Source organism: Diuraphis noxia, unplaced genomic scaffold, assembly GCF_037042655.1.
Source record: "Diuraphis noxia isolate RWA-SAM2 unplaced genomic scaffold, SU_Dnox_SAM2 contig0002, whole genome shotgun sequence".
NCBI lineage: Eukaryota > Metazoa > Arthropoda > Insecta > Hemiptera > Aphididae > Diuraphis > Diuraphis noxia.
Genome location: NW_028301712.1, coordinates 159,064 through 181,861, shown reverse-complemented (window position 1 = coordinate 181,861; position 22,798 = coordinate 159,064). Strand labels below are relative to the sequence as shown.

The 22,798-nt window shown below is 32.3% G+C and overlaps 4 protein-coding genes across 4 annotated transcripts; 2 read left to right on the top strand and 2 right to left on the bottom strand.

Moving 5' to 3' along the window:
• The first annotated feature begins 1,677 nt into the window (after positions 1 to 1,677).
• Positions 1,678 to 2,109, top strand: LOC149057895 (uncharacterized). Its single transcript, XM_089219294.1, has one exon. The coding sequence runs from the start codon at positions 1,678 to 1,680 to the stop codon at positions 2,107 to 2,109; it is 432 nt and encodes a 143-aa protein (XP_089075420.1).
• Positions 2,110 to 7,482: 5,373 nt separating this feature from the next.
• Positions 7,483 to 8,730, top strand: LOC149057894 (uncharacterized). Its single transcript, XM_089221040.1, has one exon. The coding sequence runs from the start codon at positions 7,483 to 7,485 to the stop codon at positions 8,728 to 8,730; it is 1,248 nt and encodes a 415-aa protein (XP_089077166.1).
• A 106-nt stretch (positions 8,731 to 8,836) lies between these two features.
• On the bottom strand, positions 8,837 to 10,568 carry LOC149057893 (uncharacterized). The gene is made up of 4 exons (XM_089219666.1): positions 9,511 to 10,568; positions 9,341 to 9,448; positions 9,199 to 9,282; positions 8,837 to 9,136 (listed from the first exon to the last, which is right to left on the bottom strand). Exons 1-4 carry the CDS (start codon positions 9,760 to 9,762, stop codon positions 8,885 to 8,887), a joined length of 696 nt encoding a protein of 231 aa, XP_089075792.1. The 5' UTR covers positions 9,763 to 10,568; the 3' UTR covers positions 8,837 to 8,884.
• Positions 10,569 to 16,554: 5,986 nt separating this feature from the next.
• Positions 16,555 to 17,458, bottom strand: LOC149057892 (uncharacterized). The gene is made up of 3 exons (XM_089220657.1): positions 17,344 to 17,458; positions 17,159 to 17,278; positions 16,555 to 17,089 (listed from the first exon to the last, which is right to left on the bottom strand). Exons 2-3 carry the CDS (start codon positions 17,276 to 17,278, stop codon positions 16,604 to 16,606), a joined length of 606 nt encoding a protein of 201 aa, XP_089076783.1. The 5' UTR covers positions 17,344 to 17,458; the 3' UTR covers positions 16,555 to 16,603.
• Between the last annotated feature and the right edge of the window lie 5,340 nt (positions 17,459 to 22,798).

Here is a 22,798-nt window from a genome sequence, read left to right as displayed (position 1 = left end):
AGACCTAACGTGGAAAATTCTTCCGAGAATAGAGCTTTTAAAACCTCCGCTTGTTTGCACCCGCTGATATGTCATTAGTTACTCGCAAAGGAGGTGTATATCCATATGAATATACGGATGGCTGGGATAAGTTGGAAGAGCCAAGTCTTCCACCACAAGAAGAATTTTAAAGCACGTAAAACGAGTCGGGCATAATGGAGAATGAATACACGCACGCAAAGGAGGTCTGGGAGCACTTTGGATGTAGGACGCTGGGCGAGTACAGCGATTTGTACCTCAAAATTGACGTTTTTGAAAATTTCCGAGATATGTGTATGAAAACTTATTGTATAGATCCAGCTTATTATTATACAGCTCCAGGCATGGCTTTTGATTGCATGTTGAAGAAAACTGCCGTAAAACTGGAGCTTTTGACGGACTATGATATGGTCTTAGCATTCGAAAAAGGTAATAGTAAAACGTATAAAAAATTAAAAAGAATTTTAATACTTATAATTATTTCAGGTATACGCGGCGGATTAGTACAAGCTAGTATGAGATACGCTAAGGCGAACCATGAAAAAGCACCTGATTTTGACTCGACCAAACCAAATGCATGGCTTGTGTATCAAGACTGTAAGAATAAATAAAAATAAATAAAAATAAATAAAAATAAATAAAAATAAATAAAATAAAATAAATGTATTAAATATTATATACTTTTAGGCAATAACTTATACGGTTGGGCGATGTCAGAATATATGCCATTTGGAGACTTTAAATGGGTCGAAGCTAAGCTCGAAGGTCTTAATGATTTAGATGAAACATCTCCTATTGGGCGAATTTATGAGGTGGATGTATCATATCCGCAAGAATTACATGATCATCATAATGATCTACCATTTTTGGCTGAAAACAGAATACCTACAGGTTCAAAAATAAAAAAACTGATGGCGACTTTCAAATCGAAAAAGAATTATATTGTGCATTACCGTAATCTACAGCAAGCCATTAAAAACGGTTTGATAGTTGAAAAAGTAAATATTTTATATATATGAGGGATAGAATATATTTTAATATTGTTATTGCGTAGGTACATAGAGTATTGCAATTCAAGCAATCATCGTGGTTGGCTGAATATATCTCTATGAACACTGAAATGCGGAAAAAGGCTACTAATGATTTTGAAAAAGAATTTTTCAAACTTATAAACAATGCAGTATTTGGTATATATATATATTTTTTTTTATATATATATTATATTATATTATTATTTTAGATAAGACGAAGGAATCTGTTCGTAAATGCATTAAAATGGAGCTGGTATCGTGCCCACGACGATTTCAAAAACTTGTTAATAAATCCACGTTTAAACATGCGACAACATATAATGAAAATTTATCGGCGGTTTCGTTGGAAAATAAAATCATTGATTTTCGTTAACCTATTTATATAGGTATATTTATATATAAATATATACTTAATTATTATCTAATATTTTTAATTTTTTCATAGGTTTTTCAGTTTTGGAAATCTCCAAGACTCTAATGTATGATTATCATTACAATGTCATGAAGAAGCATTACAAAGATAATATTAGTTTAAACAATTTATATTATTTTAGATTCGTTGATATATTACATCAAAACAGATGATTTTTACGCAGATTTGATAAAAAATCCAAATTTACATGACCGAATGGACACTGCCAATCTACCTCCAGATCACCAATGTTATATTGCCGATAGGAAGAAGGTACCGGGTCTGTTTTCAGATGAGACGGATGGGCAAACGATGACAGAGTTTTGTGCACTCCGTGCAAAGTCATATGCTTATAAAATCATTGGAAAAGACGAATGTGGAAACAATATAATCAATGAGAGAATTAAGGCAAAAGGTATCCGAAATCATGTTGTTAAGAACCATATGACTCTAGAAGATCATAAGAAATGTTTATTTGGCGAATCTGGCTTGGATGTTTATATTGAGAATGTATCTATTCGATCATTTAAACACCAAATCAAGACAATTAAATCAAATAAATTAACATATAACAATTTTGAAGATAAGAAGATAGTACTGGATGATAACATCCATACATTAGCTCACGGCCATTTTAGAATAGAGTAAGTTAATACAATTATGTTTATGATTTATACTTAAAATATTTTTAATTTTATAGGGAAGATGAACGTTGACGTTGATATCTTGAACGTTGACGATGAATAATGACGTTTGGTCGGAACTCGACTCCGAGGTGGATGCTGAAGGAGTGAAATGGAGTGAACAAGATAAAGATTTGATGAGAGCGCTTCTTCATCATACATCTACCCTAACTTAACCTGTACATATTTGTGTAACATATAAACTTGTAAATACTCTAACCTTTTTGTAACCATGTAAAAATAAAAAACACAATGTTAAAATATAATTACGTTTATTAAATATAATGTTTACAATTTTTAAGAATTATTTACAAACCACTTTCTTATAGCAAAAACTTTATAAAATGTACATTGTTTTGGATTAAATTCCATATGAAAAATACAACAAGGTAGAGTTTCATCATCACATATTTGATCCAAACGAGGGCAGCCCAAGTCTTCAATGTTGACGAGTGCGACGTGTGGTATATACTCCATAAGAACTTGTTTTTTCTGTTCGCCTTTGACGTAAATGCATCTGAATTTTAATGAATTCAATATTCTACCGTCTTCTTCATACTCTATGTCACCGTATTCTATAGATAGTTGATGATAATTACGTTCAAGCCACTTGTTAGTTTTACGACTTTTGTTATCCTCCATGGATTTTGAATGTTTAAAAATCCAGTGTTGGGTCGCCCAAGTTTCTGTGTCTACTATAGAAATTTCTTTAATCATCTATTTATTGTTCAAGCCAAGAACGCATTGCATGTCCAAGATGGCTGAAGACATTATGGCTTGTCTTTATAATAAGTTTCTATAGTGTTAAGACGGCTCAGTATAGCTGGTATTATTTTTTTAATATCATCTATACTTTCTTTGATATATTGTTGTAATGATACTTCGCCTCTTGTCATATGCTCTGTAATCTCTATGCACGTTAATTCTAACTTTTCTGTTTGTTCATCTTGAAATAGAATAGATTTATGATTTTCTTCAAGTAAATGCTCAATTTTATCGAGTTTATTCGAATAAGATTTAACAACTTGTTCGAGATTTACTAAAAATTTATTAGTTTCACTAGACTGAGAACTACCAAACACGTTCATGTCTACACTATTTTCTAATGTCACTTGTATTTATCCAACTATTGTGTGTATTATCGAACCCGAGCCATTTGACGAAAATTTTGTCCCCCTTCTTACGTATAATTTTCTCTACTAAATAATCGTTAGGATAGTTTGTTTTCAATATTTCTTCTGAATAAAAGCAGCCAGCAATTGGTTTTCCAGTATAATCTTGTAGCTGATAAGTAGTAGGTAATGTTTCATTAATTTTAACGATTTTAAATATTTCTGTCGACCAGCTCGGTAAATAGCCTTTTGCAAACACACCTTTATATGTGCTTACACGAACGTTATCACCTACGTTAAATTTAATTTTTCCATTTATAATTTTTCGTTGTTTAATTTTGACTGACGTAGGATTAGCATCAGCTTGTACAGGCGTCATTCCTTTAGTTCTATGTTTTGAGTCGTTGTACTCGTTAATTAGTTTCGGTAAAATAGAAATCCATTCGTGTGAACCTCGTGCCGTAAACTCTCTAAACATTTTTTCTTTCAATGTGCGGTTAAAACGTTCTACAATACACGCTTTCATAGTACTATACGTAGAATACTTGTGTATTTTGTGCTTCCCCATCAACGCGTCAAATGTTGAATTGTAAAATTCTTTACCATCATCGAGCTGTAATAGTTTTGGTGAGCGTTTGAGCAGTATTTTAGACATTGCACTGGAAACTTCTTTAGCAGTTTTGGATTTTAACGCTATTGCCCAAGCATATTTCGTAAAACAGTCTATCACACATAAAATATACTTGTACCCTTTATTTTTTTTCGAATATGGTATCATTTCGACCAAGTCGGCTTGCCATAGATCGTTTTTGCCATAACCATTAACCCTACGCCTTGTATAATTTTTTCTAGCTGGTTTGTGTAATTCGACTGAGATTTCACGTTTAGACATTTGAAATATGTTTTATTATCCCTGCTTCACGCAATTCTTCGAAAATCGAGATTATTTCATTTGAAACTCCTGTATTACCAGCTGCTTTTGACGCTAATAGTAACTTCAACCTTTCGACTAGCTCGTTAGGATCATTCCAGTATACTAAATTATGTTTTTGTAATTTGACTGACAGTCCAGCGCCCGATGGAAATAGATTTTGGATTAAATCCGTGTATTTATTCCCACCTCTTTTAATTTTTGTTCCGTCTGCTGTCAAATGAGCCGACGTTTGAGTTAATATTGATTTATATGTTTTTAAATCGTTTTTGCTATACAGCTTAGGGTTTTTTGAAAATATTAAATTACCAAGTCCTTGTGTTAGTGGATATGCCGTATCTTCAATAGTTAGCGTATTGTCAACGAGTTTAATTTCTTTTTTACCCAAGTGTACACTTCCATTTGATTGTATTTTAGGCCCATACGTTTTGTCTATATCGTAAGACTTATACCAGTCGTTTATTTTGAATGAATCCCCAACACTATGTTCTATGCTGTCTTCATTAACGGATGGAGCTTGAAATGTTGATGGATCGAAACGTTGTTTCAATGGTTCGATAATCGGACTTAATGTTTCCGATACTAATGAATGAATTTCTGCTTTTCCTTGTTTTAATGCCGTATACTTGCGTTTAATATTTTCTTTGGCTTTAACCAGTTCTCCGAGTACATCACCAATGGCAGCCATGACTGTGAATGAATCATTTCCACAATAACAACACTTTATATAACGACGAATGTGTCGAATCCATGACGATATCGACCGTTGTCACGTTCACAGTCTTTGTTTATGACGATAAACTCAAATCTTCCCAGACGCCAACACGAAGTGCAAAAGTCTTTAAACTACGAGTATGACATGTCACCAGAGCAATGCTCATTGTATACATGCTTTAAATTAGTCTCATCTTGTTTGAATAATACAATAAAATTAGCATTATCGCGCAAAAGTTGTTTTGGCACTTTTGAATAACTCTGAGCCAGATAGAAAACATCGACTAAATTATGACGACCTCTGGAGAAGTAAGTTCTCGCAATCTTTTGGTTTTCAGTAATAATATCGTCGAAAACAGAGTTTGGTAAAGCTTTCTCAGGTTCAATAACTTGTTCGTTTTCATAGAATGTAAATAATTTTATACCATCAATATCTGATAATATATCACTTAGCATTTTATATTTAGATTGATCCAATGTTTTTGAATATATGTATACATTGTGAAATCTTATTCCATTTATATGCGTTAATAACGTAAATATTAAATTAGTTTTCCCACAGCCAGAAGGATCCACGATAAGCGCACGTATCGTATTAGGTAGAAGCGATCCATGTCTCTGTTTCTTAAACGATGTAGGAGGATCCACGTTTTCAACTGTGAGTTTTATTCCTTGTTTGATGAACTTCATTATAAATAACTGAGCAACGACGAGAATGTAATCAGTACACAATGTCACTCGCTCGAAGAAGCACCAAGAATAAGGGTGTTGGGCTTATCAACACGCTTATAAATAAATTACCAATCGAGCTGCACGTGCCTGGTAAGTCTAGTATAATAAATCCAAAATAATAATAATAATAATAATAATAATTCTTTGTAGGTTATCAATACTGTGGGCCTGGTACAAATTTAAAAAAACGATTAGCTCGAGGCGATAAAGGTATAAACTCACTGGACTTGGGGCGTAACTACCGCCATGAAAGCAAAACGTAAAGTAGGTGGTGGTTGTGGTTTTAAAGCAGCACTTAAAGCCACTAAAAATGTTATCAAGAAAAATGTCGGTGAAAAAAACTTGATGAAATTAAGTAAAAAATGTGTAGCCGTCGCGCGAAAAACATTCAAAATTAAGAAGACCAAAGTTCCACGAACAATAAATATTCCGAAAAAAGGCGGTGTGCTACCACTCATACCGATTTTCGCAGGGTTGTCAGCTCTGGGAGCCCTGACTGGTGGTGTGGCCAACGTTGTGAAAGTGGCTAATGAATTTAATAGAAACACACCATCTCATTTGGGAAAAGGACTATATCTCACACCATATAAAGGCAACTCGTATAAAATAGAAACACCGCATAAAAGTGGTGGTGGGGGTGCAAATACGAAAAAATATAGAAAGTCAAAAAACTAATAACCACGTTACCCAGAAGAGCGTTGTACGATTTCAAACTTATAAAAATCGCTCGATTAATGAAAATACTTCATTTCATCGGAGTGTTTACCAGAGATAAGTTGTCTAAACGTCCTAAACGTCAAGAATCGGCGATTGTTAACTTGGACGCTGAAAGCGGTACAGGAACGCATTGGGTAGCGTATAAAAAAATCGGAAAAAAAGTCGAATACTTTGATAGCTTTGGGAATTTACCTCCTCCAATTGAATTACAACAATATTTTCACAGATGCGACATACATTTCAATTACAGCAGAGAACAGAAATATAATACTACAAACTTCGGACACTTGTGTTTAAAGTTTTTATCATGTTCACATTAACGTTAAACGGAAACTCGAGCGAGTTGTCGTGCGAGATCTTTCCACCGTTGGAAGTAGAAAATACTGCCCAGATATGTCTTTTGAGTTTACAGACAAATAATTCTATACCAAACATAGAACCTGGTTGAAATACTATCGGATTTCGTAATATAATCAATAATAACGATAACGTTATTATACCTACAGGCACTTATGAGTTGGATCAGCTAGAGTCTATTATACAAAACATGATGCCTGACTATGTCAGATTTTTTGAGTTAAAAGAAAACAGCAGAACATTAAAGTGTAGTATATCGTGTAGTCATGAAGTCGATTTAGGGATCGAGAATAGCATAGCGAAATTGCTAGGTTTTAGAAATGTGCTATACACTACTGGCGCTACTCACGAATCTGAAAATATTGTCAACATAATGAAAATAAACTGTATAAAAGTAGAGTGTAATTTAATCACCGGCTCATTCTGTGACGGAGAACCGAGCCAGATCATACACGAGCTTTTTCCTACTGTACCTGCGGGATATAAAATCGTTGAGGTACCTAGGCATCCAGTTTTTTACGGTCTCAATACGACTTCAATAACTAAAGTGAATATCGCGCTAAAAGATCAGAACGATTGTCTGATTAATCTACGCGGTGAGCCAATAACAGTTCGTTTACAAATAACCCGTGGATATGGCGCTCAAATTTAATATAAAAAGAGCTACAATCAAAAAACCTGTCAGTATACCGCCCGCCATTAAGAAATCAACACCTAAGCCGAAAAATATCAAGCTCACGAAAAATAATTTAAATTTTCTCCGTTCGTTGCAATGATGGATGACTCATATTTAGACGTGACGGCCGACTATGTCGACGATTGTAAAATAACTCAAAAGAGTTACCATTCGTTCACACCGTATTCAAGCACCGCTCTGTCATACAATAAAGAAATTAGAATTAATGTTCAAAACATGGATTCTTACACTTTGCCGTGCGAGAGTTATATTTTCATCGAGGGTAAAGTAAACAAACCTGCCGATGCAGTGGGAGAAGTTCGGTTTTCAAATAACGGATTGGTATTTTTACTCTCAGAGTTGCGATATGAAATAAACGGAATAGAAATACAAAAATTGAAATCACCCGGAGTGTCATCATGTTTGAAAGCATACTGCTCGTACACTCCAAACGATTTGAATGCATTAGAGAATGCGGCTTGGGACTCGGAAATGGATAGTGAAGATAACAAAAATTTTATGACCAATAATATATTTTCCGGATGTATTCCATTAAAACATGTATTCGGATTTTGTGAAGATTACAAAAAAATATTACTCAATTGCAATCAGCAACTGATTTTAAATCGCGCATCTACCGACCTCGATGCGATACATGTTGTGGGCGAAGGCGCAACAGCCGCCGTCGATAAAAAAAAAAAAATTACAATTGAACTGACTAAGGTGACTTGGAAGATACCTATTATCAAAGTCAATGATAAAGAAAAATTAAAATTATTGAAAGTATTAGATTCTCGTAAAACACTGTCGTGTGCGTTCAGGACCTGGGATCTATGCGAATATCCAGTGCTCCCTAGAAACACTTCTCATTCGTGGACTGTAAAGTCTAGCAGTTTGCTCGAAAAACCAAGATTTGTGTTGTTTGGATTACAAACAAGTAGAAAAAACAATATTGAAACCGACGCTGGGCGGTTTGATCACTGTCAACTAAAAAATCTTAAGGTACACTTGAACTCCGAATTGTATCCATATGAAGACTTTCGAGCCGATTTTAAAAATAATACCATCAGCATACTCTACCAAGCTTATACAGACTTTCAAAAATCGTATTACGGAAGAGATTATTGTGAACCGTTGTTATCAAAACATATTTTTCAAAACTATGTTCCAATCGTCGTTGTCGATTTGTCGCATCAGAATGATAACGTTAAATCATCAACCGTAGACCTACGAATAGACTTTGAAACGGACACAGTTATTCCAGAAAAGACTGCAGCTTATTGTTTAATACTACATGATCAGATCATAACTTACAATCCGTTTAGTGGAGATGTTAGAAAATTATAAACCTTGTAAATATCTTATAATTATTTTTATACCTTGGAAAAATTGTATACCTAGTTTTTAAATATAAATTGTAAAAACTTAATCTAATAAATAAAAAAACTTGTTTAAGTATCACGCTTGTTATTATTTTACACAAAAATCATTTAAACAATAATTATTCGAACAGCTTGCGTTTCGCGCTCCGCTTGGTTGATTTTTTTGTCAACTTTTGACCCGTGAAGCCGAGAAGAGATGGCGAGTGGTTGAAAGACGTCGGACCGTCGTTCTCATCAACTGCGAGGCTCGTCGTCGGAGATTTTATATGGTTATTGTACCATAGGGGGTGCTGCGTAAAATTGTCCGAATCATGTTCTTTAGAATGATCATCTATGATCACCGGTGGTAAGCTGCCAGGATCATCAATAGGCTACAGAAATAATAATTTTGTTAGTAAATATATAGGTATTTATTTTGAAAATTAAATGTTACCAATGACTTGGTTGGTGCCCATGTCGCCTGTGTAAGGTTGATTTGCCTTAAAAAATCATCTATACCACGATCCTCGTCAGCTGCCTATAAAATGAAAACACTTAAATTATTTCAATATATATTTATATAAGTTATAAATTACCTGTGCCTGCGAAGGGTCGAAATCATTGTCATCATACATTGGAGACATACTCGAGTATTGAGGCGGCGACAATGGTGACATGAGCCTCATTTCGGATTCGGTGAATAACTATAAAATAATAATAATTATACATTAAATATTTTTAAAAGTGATATAATATATAGATTTACCTCTGGCGACATTTCTCCGCTCCATCGTTGCGTCCAATGTTCGGCTAATTGAGACGAAGCATACATCTTAAGTTGAATGATGAAATTTACACCATTTTTTGGAAGTTTTGAAATTACACTTTCATCGCGTAGATTTTTGATAAATGTGACCATTTCTTCATGATTTTTCGGCGGTGAATCAACTTTGGCGAATTCAACATTGATATAGTTTAAAAACATTTCGAATTGTTTTAAGACAGCTGGTTGTGTCATAATTGATTTTCATGTAATCGTTTCAAATATGCACTATTCCAAATACTGAAGTTGTATAAGGTCCTTCCGATTCAACAGTACTCTGCATCCGTCCTGAGTTTTTGATTCTATCACTATCACATTTTCTCCGCCATACACCATACTGGATATTTTATAAAGTTCGGCTTCCAAAAATAACGTGCGCTTATATGTTAGTGTCTGCTCCAATACGAATGACAGCATATTACCCATCAGTGAAAATATACGTTTTAGAAAATCCGGTGTTATTTTGACATGCCGCGATGGGGTTAAAAAATGTACAACGACCTGGAATTTTTCGCTCGGGTCAATACCGATATGCACAAACTTACGGGCTACGAAGTCTAGTGTGTAATATGTAGATTCGATAAGTTCGGTCGGTGGTGAAGGAGGTACATAAGTAAAATTGTTCTTCTTGTTGTATAGCGCAGCGTTGTTGGTGATAGAACCGGCCATGTTAAAAATTATTTTTGATATTAAAAACACACTTTTTAAACTCACTAAAATTTATAAAGACGGAGCGTATACATGTACACCAGTTTAAGGCAGCGGACGGACTAAACGGCGACCGACTCTTTTAGTCAGGAGTCTCTATAATAGGTGGGGACAATATATATTAGCGGCTATTAAGAGTCCGCGACATCCAGAAGACCGATAGGGCACATTAAGAAGACATTTATTTGTGATTATTACTGCCATTTGGAAGGAAAAAATCACTAATGTCCAGGTGGTGATTGTTGCCCGTTTTCTATCAATACTAGCCGGTAGTGATAAATATGATGAACCCGACATTGGTGAAAATTTATATATTCCTAATAACATTCCATCGATATATTGCAATGAAAACCCAGATCCTTTGCTAGTGTATTCTTCTTCTTCGCATTTTAGTTTATTAAAACTTTCCTCCAAAATTAAAGGATAAATCACTATCAGTGAAAATCTCCCTGGCGGAGGTTTTAAAAGCTCTATTCTCGGAAGAATTTTCCACGTTAGGTCTATTATATGTGCTCTCAATTTTCAAATTAAACTTAATTGGTAGATTGTGAGTATTAAAGGTCTCTAACAATGCAGATTTGATGGACTCATAGAACTCTGAATAATTTTGTATATTATTCAGATTCTTATAAAAATACCATACGACCATACGATTATGGGCTGATTGAATTTCTTCGAATCCTAACGAATTTACTTTCTGAAGTCTAATTTTTTTTGCTTTCACTGCAGTTTGAGTATTTTCTACATGTATGCGTTTACTACCTATCGTCGTATAATAATCTAAAATTAAAAATACGAATGTCGTTTAATTCAAGTGCTAGTAAAATATACGAAGAATATAAAACCTATAATTTATGAGATAACTATACCAAAATTATTTTGTATAAATTAACTCTGATTATTTTTTAGTTGAAATAACGTATTCGTATAAAAAAAAAAAAAAACAAAAAAAACTAACCTTGTCCCTCATGTGTATTTTCAAATTCATTCATGGCATTCATACAGATATCATCACCATCTTCAGGTACTAATTTATTAATTTTTTCATTTGAAGTCATAGTATTTCGGTTAGACGATTCAGCCGGCATGTCGGGGACATATATTTTAGGAGCTATTTCTATATCGTTAGGTCAGTGATGAGCAGGAGCGCAAGCATTGCCTAAACAATGATTAAAATTAAATAATTAAAAATTAAAATCTTACTTATCACATTACATAGCCCTGCATCTTCAGCATTGTTCAGAATTTCAACGCACATATCATCATACCCATCATTGAAATATACGTTTGAATCATCAGATCTATTCAGAGTGATTTCTATATTATGTTGAACACGATCAATAGCTTGTAAAATATATATCAAATTAAAAAAAATAATATTATTAAATATAATAATTATATTATATCATATTGTATAAATAATATGACATACCATGATTGTTTTTCATATGTCTGGTTAAAATATCTTTTCGAGAGTATTTTTTATTGCAGACACGCTACTTGATATCCATCATGAGTTTTCATATGTCTAAGAAAAGTGTCTTTGCGTGTAAACGTGGATGCACATTTTTCACAGTTAAACATTTTTAAATTATATAAAACACACAGTTTTTTAACAAAAAATATAAACAGTGAATTAAAAACTTTGCAAAATATTTTTAAAGACAGAGCGAGCGTCAAATATATGTGTACAACGGTGTAAGACTGTAGACGGACTAACGGTTAGTGTCAGTTGTTTCAGCACAGTTTGGTTTACGTACAAGACATTAGTATAATAGCCATGTGAATTTTCTCCCTTTTCGATATTGTGTGTGTGTGTGTGTGTGTGTGTGTGTGTGTGTGTGTGTGTGTGTGTGTGTGTGTGTGTGTGTGTGTGTGTACAATATTTATAATATTAAATGTAGATAAATATATAAGAGTCCGCGACATCCTAGCGACCGGTAGGGCACATTAAGAAGACATTTATTTGTGATTATTACTACCATTTGGCAGTTAAAAATCACTAATGTCCAGGTGGTGTGTGTGAATATTTAATTGAATATTTATCCTTTAATAATTATCCTTTAAGTGATGACAGGTAATGACAATACGGTGGCGATCCAGGCGACCGATAGGGCACATTAAGAAGACATTTATTTGTGATTATTACTACCATTTGGCAGGAAAAATCACTAATGTCCAGGTGGTGTGTGTGAATATTTAATTGAATACGGATAATATATCTATTATTGTAAATAATCGGAAACAGCGCTAAAATATACCTACTTAATGTCTCTTATTGTAAATACAACGCCCAACGTGTTTAATTTGCTAGTAGAAACGGCTATGGCATATTTCAATAATAATGTATAACAATGATAAAAATCACGCATGTGATCCACTGGGTTAAATAAATATATAACAAATGATAACTGATATCTGATAACAAATGATAACAATTGATAACAAATGATAAAATATTTGTTGATTATAAATCGCGCACGCACACGATCGGGTGGCGGTGGCGGCGGTGGCGGCGGTGGCGGTGGTTTCTGAACTGTCTTTTTTATCCTACTCTAGCTTAAATAACTAACATGACTACATACAGAGTGTTTATACACTATAAAGGTGAAAATATTACATTAATCTGATAAAATATATATATTTATATATATATTATTCTTTAGACTGAAAATAATAATGAAATTACTCTTTATATTGTATTGTTTAGATTGTTATAAATAATTTATTCCTAAATAATAATAAGATGCTTTTAAAATATTGAAGATCTAAGATCTAATAAAATTCAATTAAAAATTATACACATAGTCTTATCGAAAATAAAAACACTTGATGATAAAATAATATAATAGGTATTAAAAAAAACATATTCATATTCTTATCTTTTTACAGGATAGTTTATTCATAATATATTTTACATCAGCCACAGTTTATTTTACAGTTCATTTGAAAACACTTATAGTATCATTGTATCAAATATTTGATCATTTACCTCTATTAAACTGATATCTGAACCTATCTCCTCATAAATTTTACGTAACTCCTGTTCACCTATCCATACCTGTAAACGAGATCCACAAACTTCACATTTTTTAATAAATCTAATAACATTTCTTTATCTTTTACAACCATATGACTTTTTTTATTTTGAGATCTCATTTGCATTTTATCTAAATTATCACGAATGAAAGTCGTTTTACAACGGAAATAATTATTAATGCAGAAGTATTTTACAATGGGGTTGTCATTTATCGAAGTTCCTCACACAATATACTCTACATTTAAATAGTTGAAAAAAATATAATCTGTCTCTTTATTCAGAATGTTTGTTATATTATATCCAAAATTTAATATGTATACCATCTCAACATATTCATAACAAAAATAATTGGCTCTTATTACATCGAATTCACAAACCGTATTAACTATTCTTAAATCTATTAAAATAGGGTTATATTAAATTTTTCTCATAATTATACCACACCGTACAGTATAATTATCCATACATTCGGTACCCTCGCCCCATTTTATTTTTTCTTGCGCAAGGTTAATAGAAGTATAAATATTAAATCCCATCATAATGTCAGGTATAAAAATAATTTTATCATCATAATAATTCACGTATTCCCATAGGAATCCGTCTAATATAGTATTTAAAAAATTATACGTCTCCCCTAATTCATAATTACTGGTTGTAAGAGTGGGCGAAAATGTCTCCGAGCGCGCGTCATTTTCATCGTTGCCGGTGATCTCAGACTCGTCTTCACTCATGTTATCATTTTCTAAATCTTCAACCGCATTTTCATAGTCTTCTACTGCACGCGTTCTAACACTATATTACGAATGATTAAATAATATACATTTTAAAAATAATATAAAGATCATACTTACAGTTCTATACCATATATATTTATTAAATCATTCGTATTTAGTAGCGGGTTCAATACTCTTCGTCCACCTCTCGATGTAGGTAACGCAAATACGAATAAAGATAAAAATTCCATTATTGAAATCATTTTGAGAAAAAATAAAACAGAAAGTTAATAAATGCGTAAAGACTGAGAAAACACGGAGCGCAGAGAGTACGTAAAAATATGGGTGTCTAGAACAGACAGACTGACTGTGTCTCGGCAGACGACAGAGTTACTGGGCAGAAATCCCGATATTTTATGATTGGGGACTTGGGGTTGGGTAATGAATAGGATTTGAGATGATCTCTAAAAATATATAATATTATATTGTCTACAATAACCTTCCCGCAATCGATACTTTGTGCGTTAGGTTGACCGAGTACCTAGTAAAATATACAAACAATAGTGTACGGCGTCAGGATTTCTCATGTACCAATCGTTTGAATTTTTCAGCAGAAAAATGTTCTTTTACACACCTGTAAATATCCTACGTATCGTTATGCTAGCTGTATAATATTATTTCAATAAAATCCAAATATTATCATAATTTTTTAATATATTATTTAGATATAACTTATGAAATTTCTTAAAAATAGTTGCTATAATAATACCGACATATACCGCTTTGAGAATCGCTATTATTGATATTATGCTACTCAAAGAATTATAGAACTTGTTTGGTTATACAGATATATTTATTGAAAGGAGATATTATTTAACTAAAATACAATAAGTAGATACGTTAGTATTAAAATAATAATTACTGATGAAGCGTACTACCAAATTTCATATGTACTTGATCCGAAATACGCATTACGTGAATCTTCAACAGAAGAAATACTTTTATGATCGTATATAATATCTAAAGAGTCTAAAAAATTTTTTTTTTACATTTGTTTTTAATTTCATTGCTTATAATTATATTATTTTTACTTATAATAAAATTTAAATCGACGTCTTTACATTTTAACTCTAATATCTTAAAAATTAAATTACACCAATAATTAGGGCTAACCGGATTTGTTCGTCGAGTGATACTTTTTCGGCTAATTTTTTTTTCCAAAAGTCATGTCCTCTATCGCATTTTATCTGATATACGCTTTCAAATAGCTCGCGTAACAATACCTCGAAATCATATCCTGAAAATGTCGCAAGCTCGTCTATTAACCATACTAATTTAGTTTTATAAAATTTCCTACTTACAATAGAAAACCAAGTTGAATTATTAACTAAATGATAATTTTTACAAAACTCCCCTTTTTTTATTCGACAATCATTGCATAAAATTGAAATCGATCAATCCACACCACACGAAGCTACAAATCTTTCCTCGAACGATTTTTTCAAAATAATGTTTAATACTTCGTTAACTGAATAAAAAAATAACAATGTAACTTAACATAAAATAATATAAAAATATTCTTACATGATTCAGTATCCATAATTGACTCGTTGTCTTCGTTTTTTAAATTAATAAACGTGAAAAGATTTTAAGTAATATTATGTAGTATAAAAATTAATTAAAAATTAGATGTACTTATGAGGACTGTTGAACGCATTGTGATTTAATATAAAAATTATTTTAGTGGTATTTAAAAAATAAAATGAATTTTAGGGGTATGGAAATATGTCTATATTTTAACCTAACCTGAAATATTTGCACTTATATAGCTTCCATCCATACCCCCTAAAATTCATTTTATTCTCTAAAAAATAGTATATTTTTAAATTTATTAGTATATTATTTTTAAATGTAATATATAAAAAATTGACATGGGTGTTGATAAATACCTACATGGGATTTCTGAAATAATATAAACTATCGTATGGTTATAAAGAAAAGTTTATTATTACTATACACAATATATATATATATATATATATATATTAAGCCAAGTTTCTTATTCTTTACAATATAAATCTATTTGTATCAAAATCTATGTATGTTAATATCGTTAACGCATTCAACGTCCAATCTATCGTCATGTTTTCCCTGGTGCGCTCAGAGTCTGTAACCGCAATTCTTCGAAGACCATACACTAGCTGCATGATTATATAATATTGTGTTGGTAGACGATTATTTTCATGAATACGACACATTTTTAATTTTCTAGTAAAATACTATAGTAAAACTAATCTCTCAATAACACTATACGTATGGTTGACGTTATATTATATCATGAGCGGTTATTAAATTCATGTGATTTGAAATATATAACGCACCTAAAGTATACAATGGTTGTTGGGTGAAACCTTAGAAGAATAGAGGCTGCCATATCAAGAATTGTATGTTACTCGGTGAAACATATGATATTATTTTCAAACAATATTATTAAATGGAATTTACGAAATAATATAAAGTGTCGTATGTTATAAAGAAAAATTTATTATTACTATATACATTTTTTAAAATTATTTTACAAATGTTTTTTTAAATCTTCGTATACATCCATATGACGACTCATCTCTTCATCATTGACGTCTTCGCCCCAATTATTCCCGTACACATCCATAAGTTGATTCAACTGCATGTCGTATCCGCCATCGGCTCCATTTGGCGTGGGACTCATCGCTGGTTGTTGTATACCCAGAATTAAGTTATTGTGTTCCCGAAGTGGTCTGGGCAATGGCAGGTCTAACATGCTGGGTGAAATAGTAGATTGTGTTTCAAATTCCGTTAAAAAATCGTTTCTCACTCTGAGCACAAGCGGTCTAGGCGTTGTATCCTCAAACATGTCGGGTGACGACGGATCAGACTGAATCGGCGACAAAGATCGGAAACAATTCTGAGATAACCGCGGTAGTGATGGTGTTGTAGGTGGATGAATTGGTGAAAACACGCGATACCAAATACCCATCTGTGACTCTTGGTGAGTGGAGTACCCGCTATCTTCGGATGGATTCTAAATAATAGAGAATAATATTAACTTTATTTATGTATTTTATTAGGTATTTTAAAATTATAAACTTACTATAGCTCCATATCCGTAATCGTCCACTCTTTGTGCGAAAAGGTTAACTTCTAGAGGTATCCTCTCTAGGATCCTCCTATATTCTTCACCGTCAAAACTTGGTGTTGAATTATTAGACATCTAAAAAAATCAGATACGTAATTTATTAAATAATTTTTGAATGATACGAAACAAAATATACTTACATTTTGCAGATTGTAGATATACGAACGAAATAATGAATATAAAAATCTTATATGTCAACAAAATACTTGTTTGGTTATATACACCAGTAGGTAGTATGCAGGAGTAGAGTCGAAATGGAGACTAGTTAGCCGGTTCGATTCTAACACCAGATTATTATATTTTTTGAAATGAAAAACGTTATTAAAGACGGTGATAATGTGTACAATAATATGTGTGTACAATAATATGGTGTCTACAATAATATGCTGTACAATAATTTTGGTGTGTACGATAATTATGGTATGTGTATGATAATAATATTGATAACTCGGTGGCTGTTGTTCCCATACGCTGATAAAGAATGTTGATAACGATAAGTGTTGTTGCATGCTCGCTTTGTGTTGGTTACGAGTCGGGCGAACTCGGTGATGGTCAGCGGGGGAGGGGTAGCGTTGCATACGTTATGAGTTGGCGGCGGGGTGAGCAGGATGAGCATGGGCGAGGAGGGGATCAAATATACGTCACAGACGTGACGAGTTGGGTGGCGGGGTGAGTAGGATCTGGGAGGGTGATCAATTGTGATGGTCGGCAGGTGGGGTGGGGTAAAATATACGTCACACACGTGACGAGTCGGGCGGCGGGTGAGGAGGTCGAGGAAGGTGGTGGAGGTCGAGGAGGTCGTGGGGATGTGGAGGTTGAGGAGGTCGAGGGGATGAGGTTTCAGAACATACCTTTATATCCTACTGTCCTAGTTAATTTTGGATTTATCATCTGATCATTCCAGAAGAAGAGAAATTACAAATAAGACAATAAACAAACAATATACTTACTAACAAAATCTGTAGAAAATATACATTATATACAATTAATCATTAATAAATAAATAATATTAAATTTGAAATGTTAGTGATGTTTGTCCTTGGTTTTATCTACCTATACTGATAGTGAAACAGTATAAAATATTAATTACGTACGATATGTGAACATTCATAATATTAGATTAAGCGTAAAACACTCATTATCTCAAAAAGTATTTACATTTTTCCAATTTTTTTCAAAATTTTAGATCCACGCTGTTCTAGAATTATATAATTATTTAATATTGTTCACCCTTATATTTATTAGGTAAACTACCATGAACTTTTGATTTTTAAAGGAAACCCATATTAAAAATTTTATAATTTAGTAAGGCTTTTTTTTCTTATGAATTATCACGTTTAAATTTTCATTTTTCGTTAATCCGTTGACGAGATATAGCTCCTCAAAGTTGGGGTGTTTTGTGAGGTGTTTGTGTGTAAATGTGTTATACCTACCGCGAAAATTAGAATTTTTATGCCCTAGGGTAAAAAGTATTACATTTTTCAGATCAATTCAATAAGTACCTACTGTAAACGTAAGTTAGGCCCCTAAATGTATTTTATAATGCCAATTTAGCAGGGTTCGCATATGTAGATCACCCCATTGAAGGTGTTTGCGGCACTGGTCATAATAATACTTATCAGTTACAAAGACCAGAAGCTATAAGTAATAAATTCGATATCGTTCAACTACAAGGTATATCGGTGATAAATGATAATCTTTGTACCTAATCACTACAATGACGTATTTTATATCATATTATAAGACCATTAATAACAGCCGTATTACGTATTTTCACATCAGCTGTTATTTGTATTATTCTGTGCACGATTACAGATATCATAGTTCATGGTTACATGATATGAAGTATACCCAATACTTGGTTATTGTGAAGCACATGGCAATACGGTTATGTTATAAACTTATAAGATTATAAGATTGAATAATTATTGAATTGGCTCGAATCGAGTCGTTAATGTTAATAAAGTTTTACTTTTTAATATTTATCATTTTTAAGTGTTTAAATTTTAATAATGCACTTATTAGGTTATAATAAAGTTCAAGTTTAATACATACATTATACAAAGTTCTTGAATATATTTTTTCTTATCTACCACATATTGTATTTTATTTAATAATTTAATCAAATAAGAATGTACCTAAATTGGTTAATCACATGACAATTGGATACTTGGCGAGTAGGTACATAATATAAATAATATAATGTACAATTTGTTGGTAAGTTTTACTAGTTATATAGTTTCTAATATTAAATAAACAATACAATACATACATCATTAAGTTAAAACATTTTGATTTCAGTTTAATCATTTTTACATCTACAATTGTTGTTTAAATGTATTTGATACACATAATATATTATGATTCCAAATCGGAATTTGAATATGCCATGGTGAAATTTACTATCACATACAATTTGGAATATTCTCCATGTTAAAATGATATTCATACTGCTATTTCTAATTACATTTTAAAAATACCAATATTTTGGTTACAGTGAAAAAAAAATATTGCCTCACATATTGGATTTAAATATAACTACAAAATAAATTAAGTAAGTATAAATTTGTTTAACTGTAATATTATTTAATTATTATAAACTAGCTGAATTATTACCCGTCGTTGCCGGGTTTAAGTATATAAATGTATGTAACCTGGCAAGATTAAATTTTGTTTAATCTATTGAAATTTAAATTAATTCAGATTGTCGAAATAATATCTCTATATATATAAAACAGTAAGCTGACTGATTATGATAATAATAAAATTGTAACTAATAAGTAACTAAATAATAAAAAAATAATAACTAAATAAACTAATACACTAATAAATAACTAATAATTATCAAACTAATAACTAAATAAGTTACAAATTAATATGTATAAAATATTATATTTCAACAATCGGCTAGTTTTATACATATTCATTTAGTTTTTAAGATAATATATATTATCATAACCTATTCTATAATTTATAGCTTTTGGCGGCCGTAGCTTTGTTCACGATAAATTTTAGCAGTAAAGGTTCAAAATAAAATATGTTTTACTAATAGTTTTTCAAAATGTAGTCCACAAAACTTCTTTGTAGACAATGTTCTTCGCTGATCTATTAGTAGGTGACAAAATCACCAAGCTATTGGGTGAGCTTATGCGTGAGCAAGCTACGTAGAACTGCCCATGTGAAAAACAATTTTCTCGCAAATCTATTCCTGCAAATTTGAGAGTATGGCCTTGAGAATTGTTTATAGTCATTGCAAAACAGACTTCGAGGGGAAACTGTAATCGTTTAAATTCGAACGGAAGATCATTCGGAATTAAAGGTATTCGTGGTACAAACACAGTTTCCACTTTCGCACATCCAGTTAAAATTATTGCTTCTACTGTTCTACTATATTGCGATGTAAGTCTTTGACTTTAAGCCTGGTCCCGTTGCACAGTTTAGGTGGTTTCAAATTTCACAACAACATAATAGGTGTGCCCACACGCAGAATAAGCTTATAGGATATGGCATACCCGGTGGTTTCAATGAATTTAAAAATTCAACCGAATAATTAGTTGCATCGTCTATGTTGACCACCGAATCTATTGAAGTATATACTTTTTCTTCCCCTTCAAAAGACATCAGCAGTGATAGCTGCCGCTTGGTCCTTTTTTGAAGTGAGTATAGCACGTTCACATAACCATTCCATAGGCTTATCATGAATATGAGCAATATCTGGATAAATTTTTGATATTAAATCCTGTAGTTACAACTGTGCACAAACTTTCTGGGATAGTTATCATTTCTTCAAACGATGGATAATCACCATTGCCAATTTCAAGTAAAAGATCTGCAAATCTACCAGCAAACTTTTCCTCTCCCAAGTATACCCTCATATTTTTTGACAGTTTGAGTATATTAAACTGAGGCCATAAAGTAGATCTTTTAAGACATGACTTGACTTAATCAGTTCTGGTCCCTTTTGGTACTACTGGTAGAGTCTGCCTAAAGTCTCCAGCCAGTAAAACCGTTACACTACCCACGAACCTATTATTTTCCCTTAGGTTAGGTTAGGTTAGGTTAGGCTATTTAAAGCCTCAACACCACCCTTATGTGCCATTATGATTTCGTCCCACACTATTATTTTTGTATTTTTTTAAACTTCCGCAAAATTACTTTGTTTTAATATATTACAAAACGGAGTGACCGAAGTTGTTAGATTGAGGGGGATGGTCGGCGATGGGTTTATTACGACTAAAGTATTATATTTTCCGTACTTTGATCATGAAAACGACAACTCCAACATCGCGGCTCGTAGATTTGTCAACCGACGACGCGATATTAAAATACGCAATAATAACTCCACGGGTTCTACGTGTAAATAGCTAAAAAACCGGCTTATAATAATCTTATAATATAAAACGTGAATCCCTATATATATCGCTCTAAGCAACCCATGGAAGAATTACGTTTTTCTTCCATGGGTTTCTTAAGACCGGCCAATCGCGTTACTTCCTCGCGGCGGCGGCCGAGCTATCACGATTTTTCAGTTATCGTATCACTCATCAGTCACAGATATCGTGTTTTAGATTTTTCGAAACGTTTTACGCTTATTTTTTTTCGACTTTTTACTCGATTTTTCTGCTTTTACGCCCTTTTCCGTCGCCTTTTTTTTACGTTTAATTTAAGCGCGTTTCTTTTAAAATCGAAAACGCGGCCGACTTTCGTTTTTATCGTTTTTTTTTTTCGTCTTTAAGACCGCCGACTGCTCTTTTTTCGCGTAGTATACTCATTTTCGAACCCGTAGACGTGCGGTACCTACCTATTGTACTGATAATAATAAATATTATACTGTTTTGTTTGATTCAATAAATATTGTTTTAAATACGTTTAATTCTGTCTTTTGTCTGTTCGAAATCCTTATTTTAAGCTCATGTCGACGGTGTTTGAGTGTTCCTACTTTTTATAAATTATTACAAAAACGGCTACTCGGTTAGTAGCCAAATATTTAACACAGCACATAAAAGGTGCGACTACATGTGATATAATAATATGTAATATTTATTTACACTTTTGTTCGTCGACGGCTCAAAGAACGTAATCATATGATGCTACGGATAAGGTGTTTAATATTAATTGCTGTCGATAGGTGAGATAGGTGTAATGAGTAGTCTACGACGGTGGTTAATTATTTAATCGAGCACACAAATTGTACAACAACGTAATGTACTGTAGGTACACTACGGTTAATCTGTAGTAAAACTATGTTATCTCTTTAGGGTTTTTATGTTTAAATTGATTAAATAACTACTCGGTTATACCATGAAAAGAATATTTTGGTGGTAATGTTAATAATTTAGTTCATTGACGGTGTTATAAAAGTGAGTATGTACTGCTACGGATGCATTATTAAATATCATTACTTATAGGCAATGTAGTTTTTATTCATTTGTGGTAATTAAATAGTTACTAAATTACACCAGTAGTAGAATATTTTTTGGTAATAATATGGACAGTTTTATTTATTAATGAATGTCATTCATGGTACGGATAAAACATTAAATATTATTGTTGATAAATAATTTAGGTTCTATGAGTAGTCTATATTTTTGCACA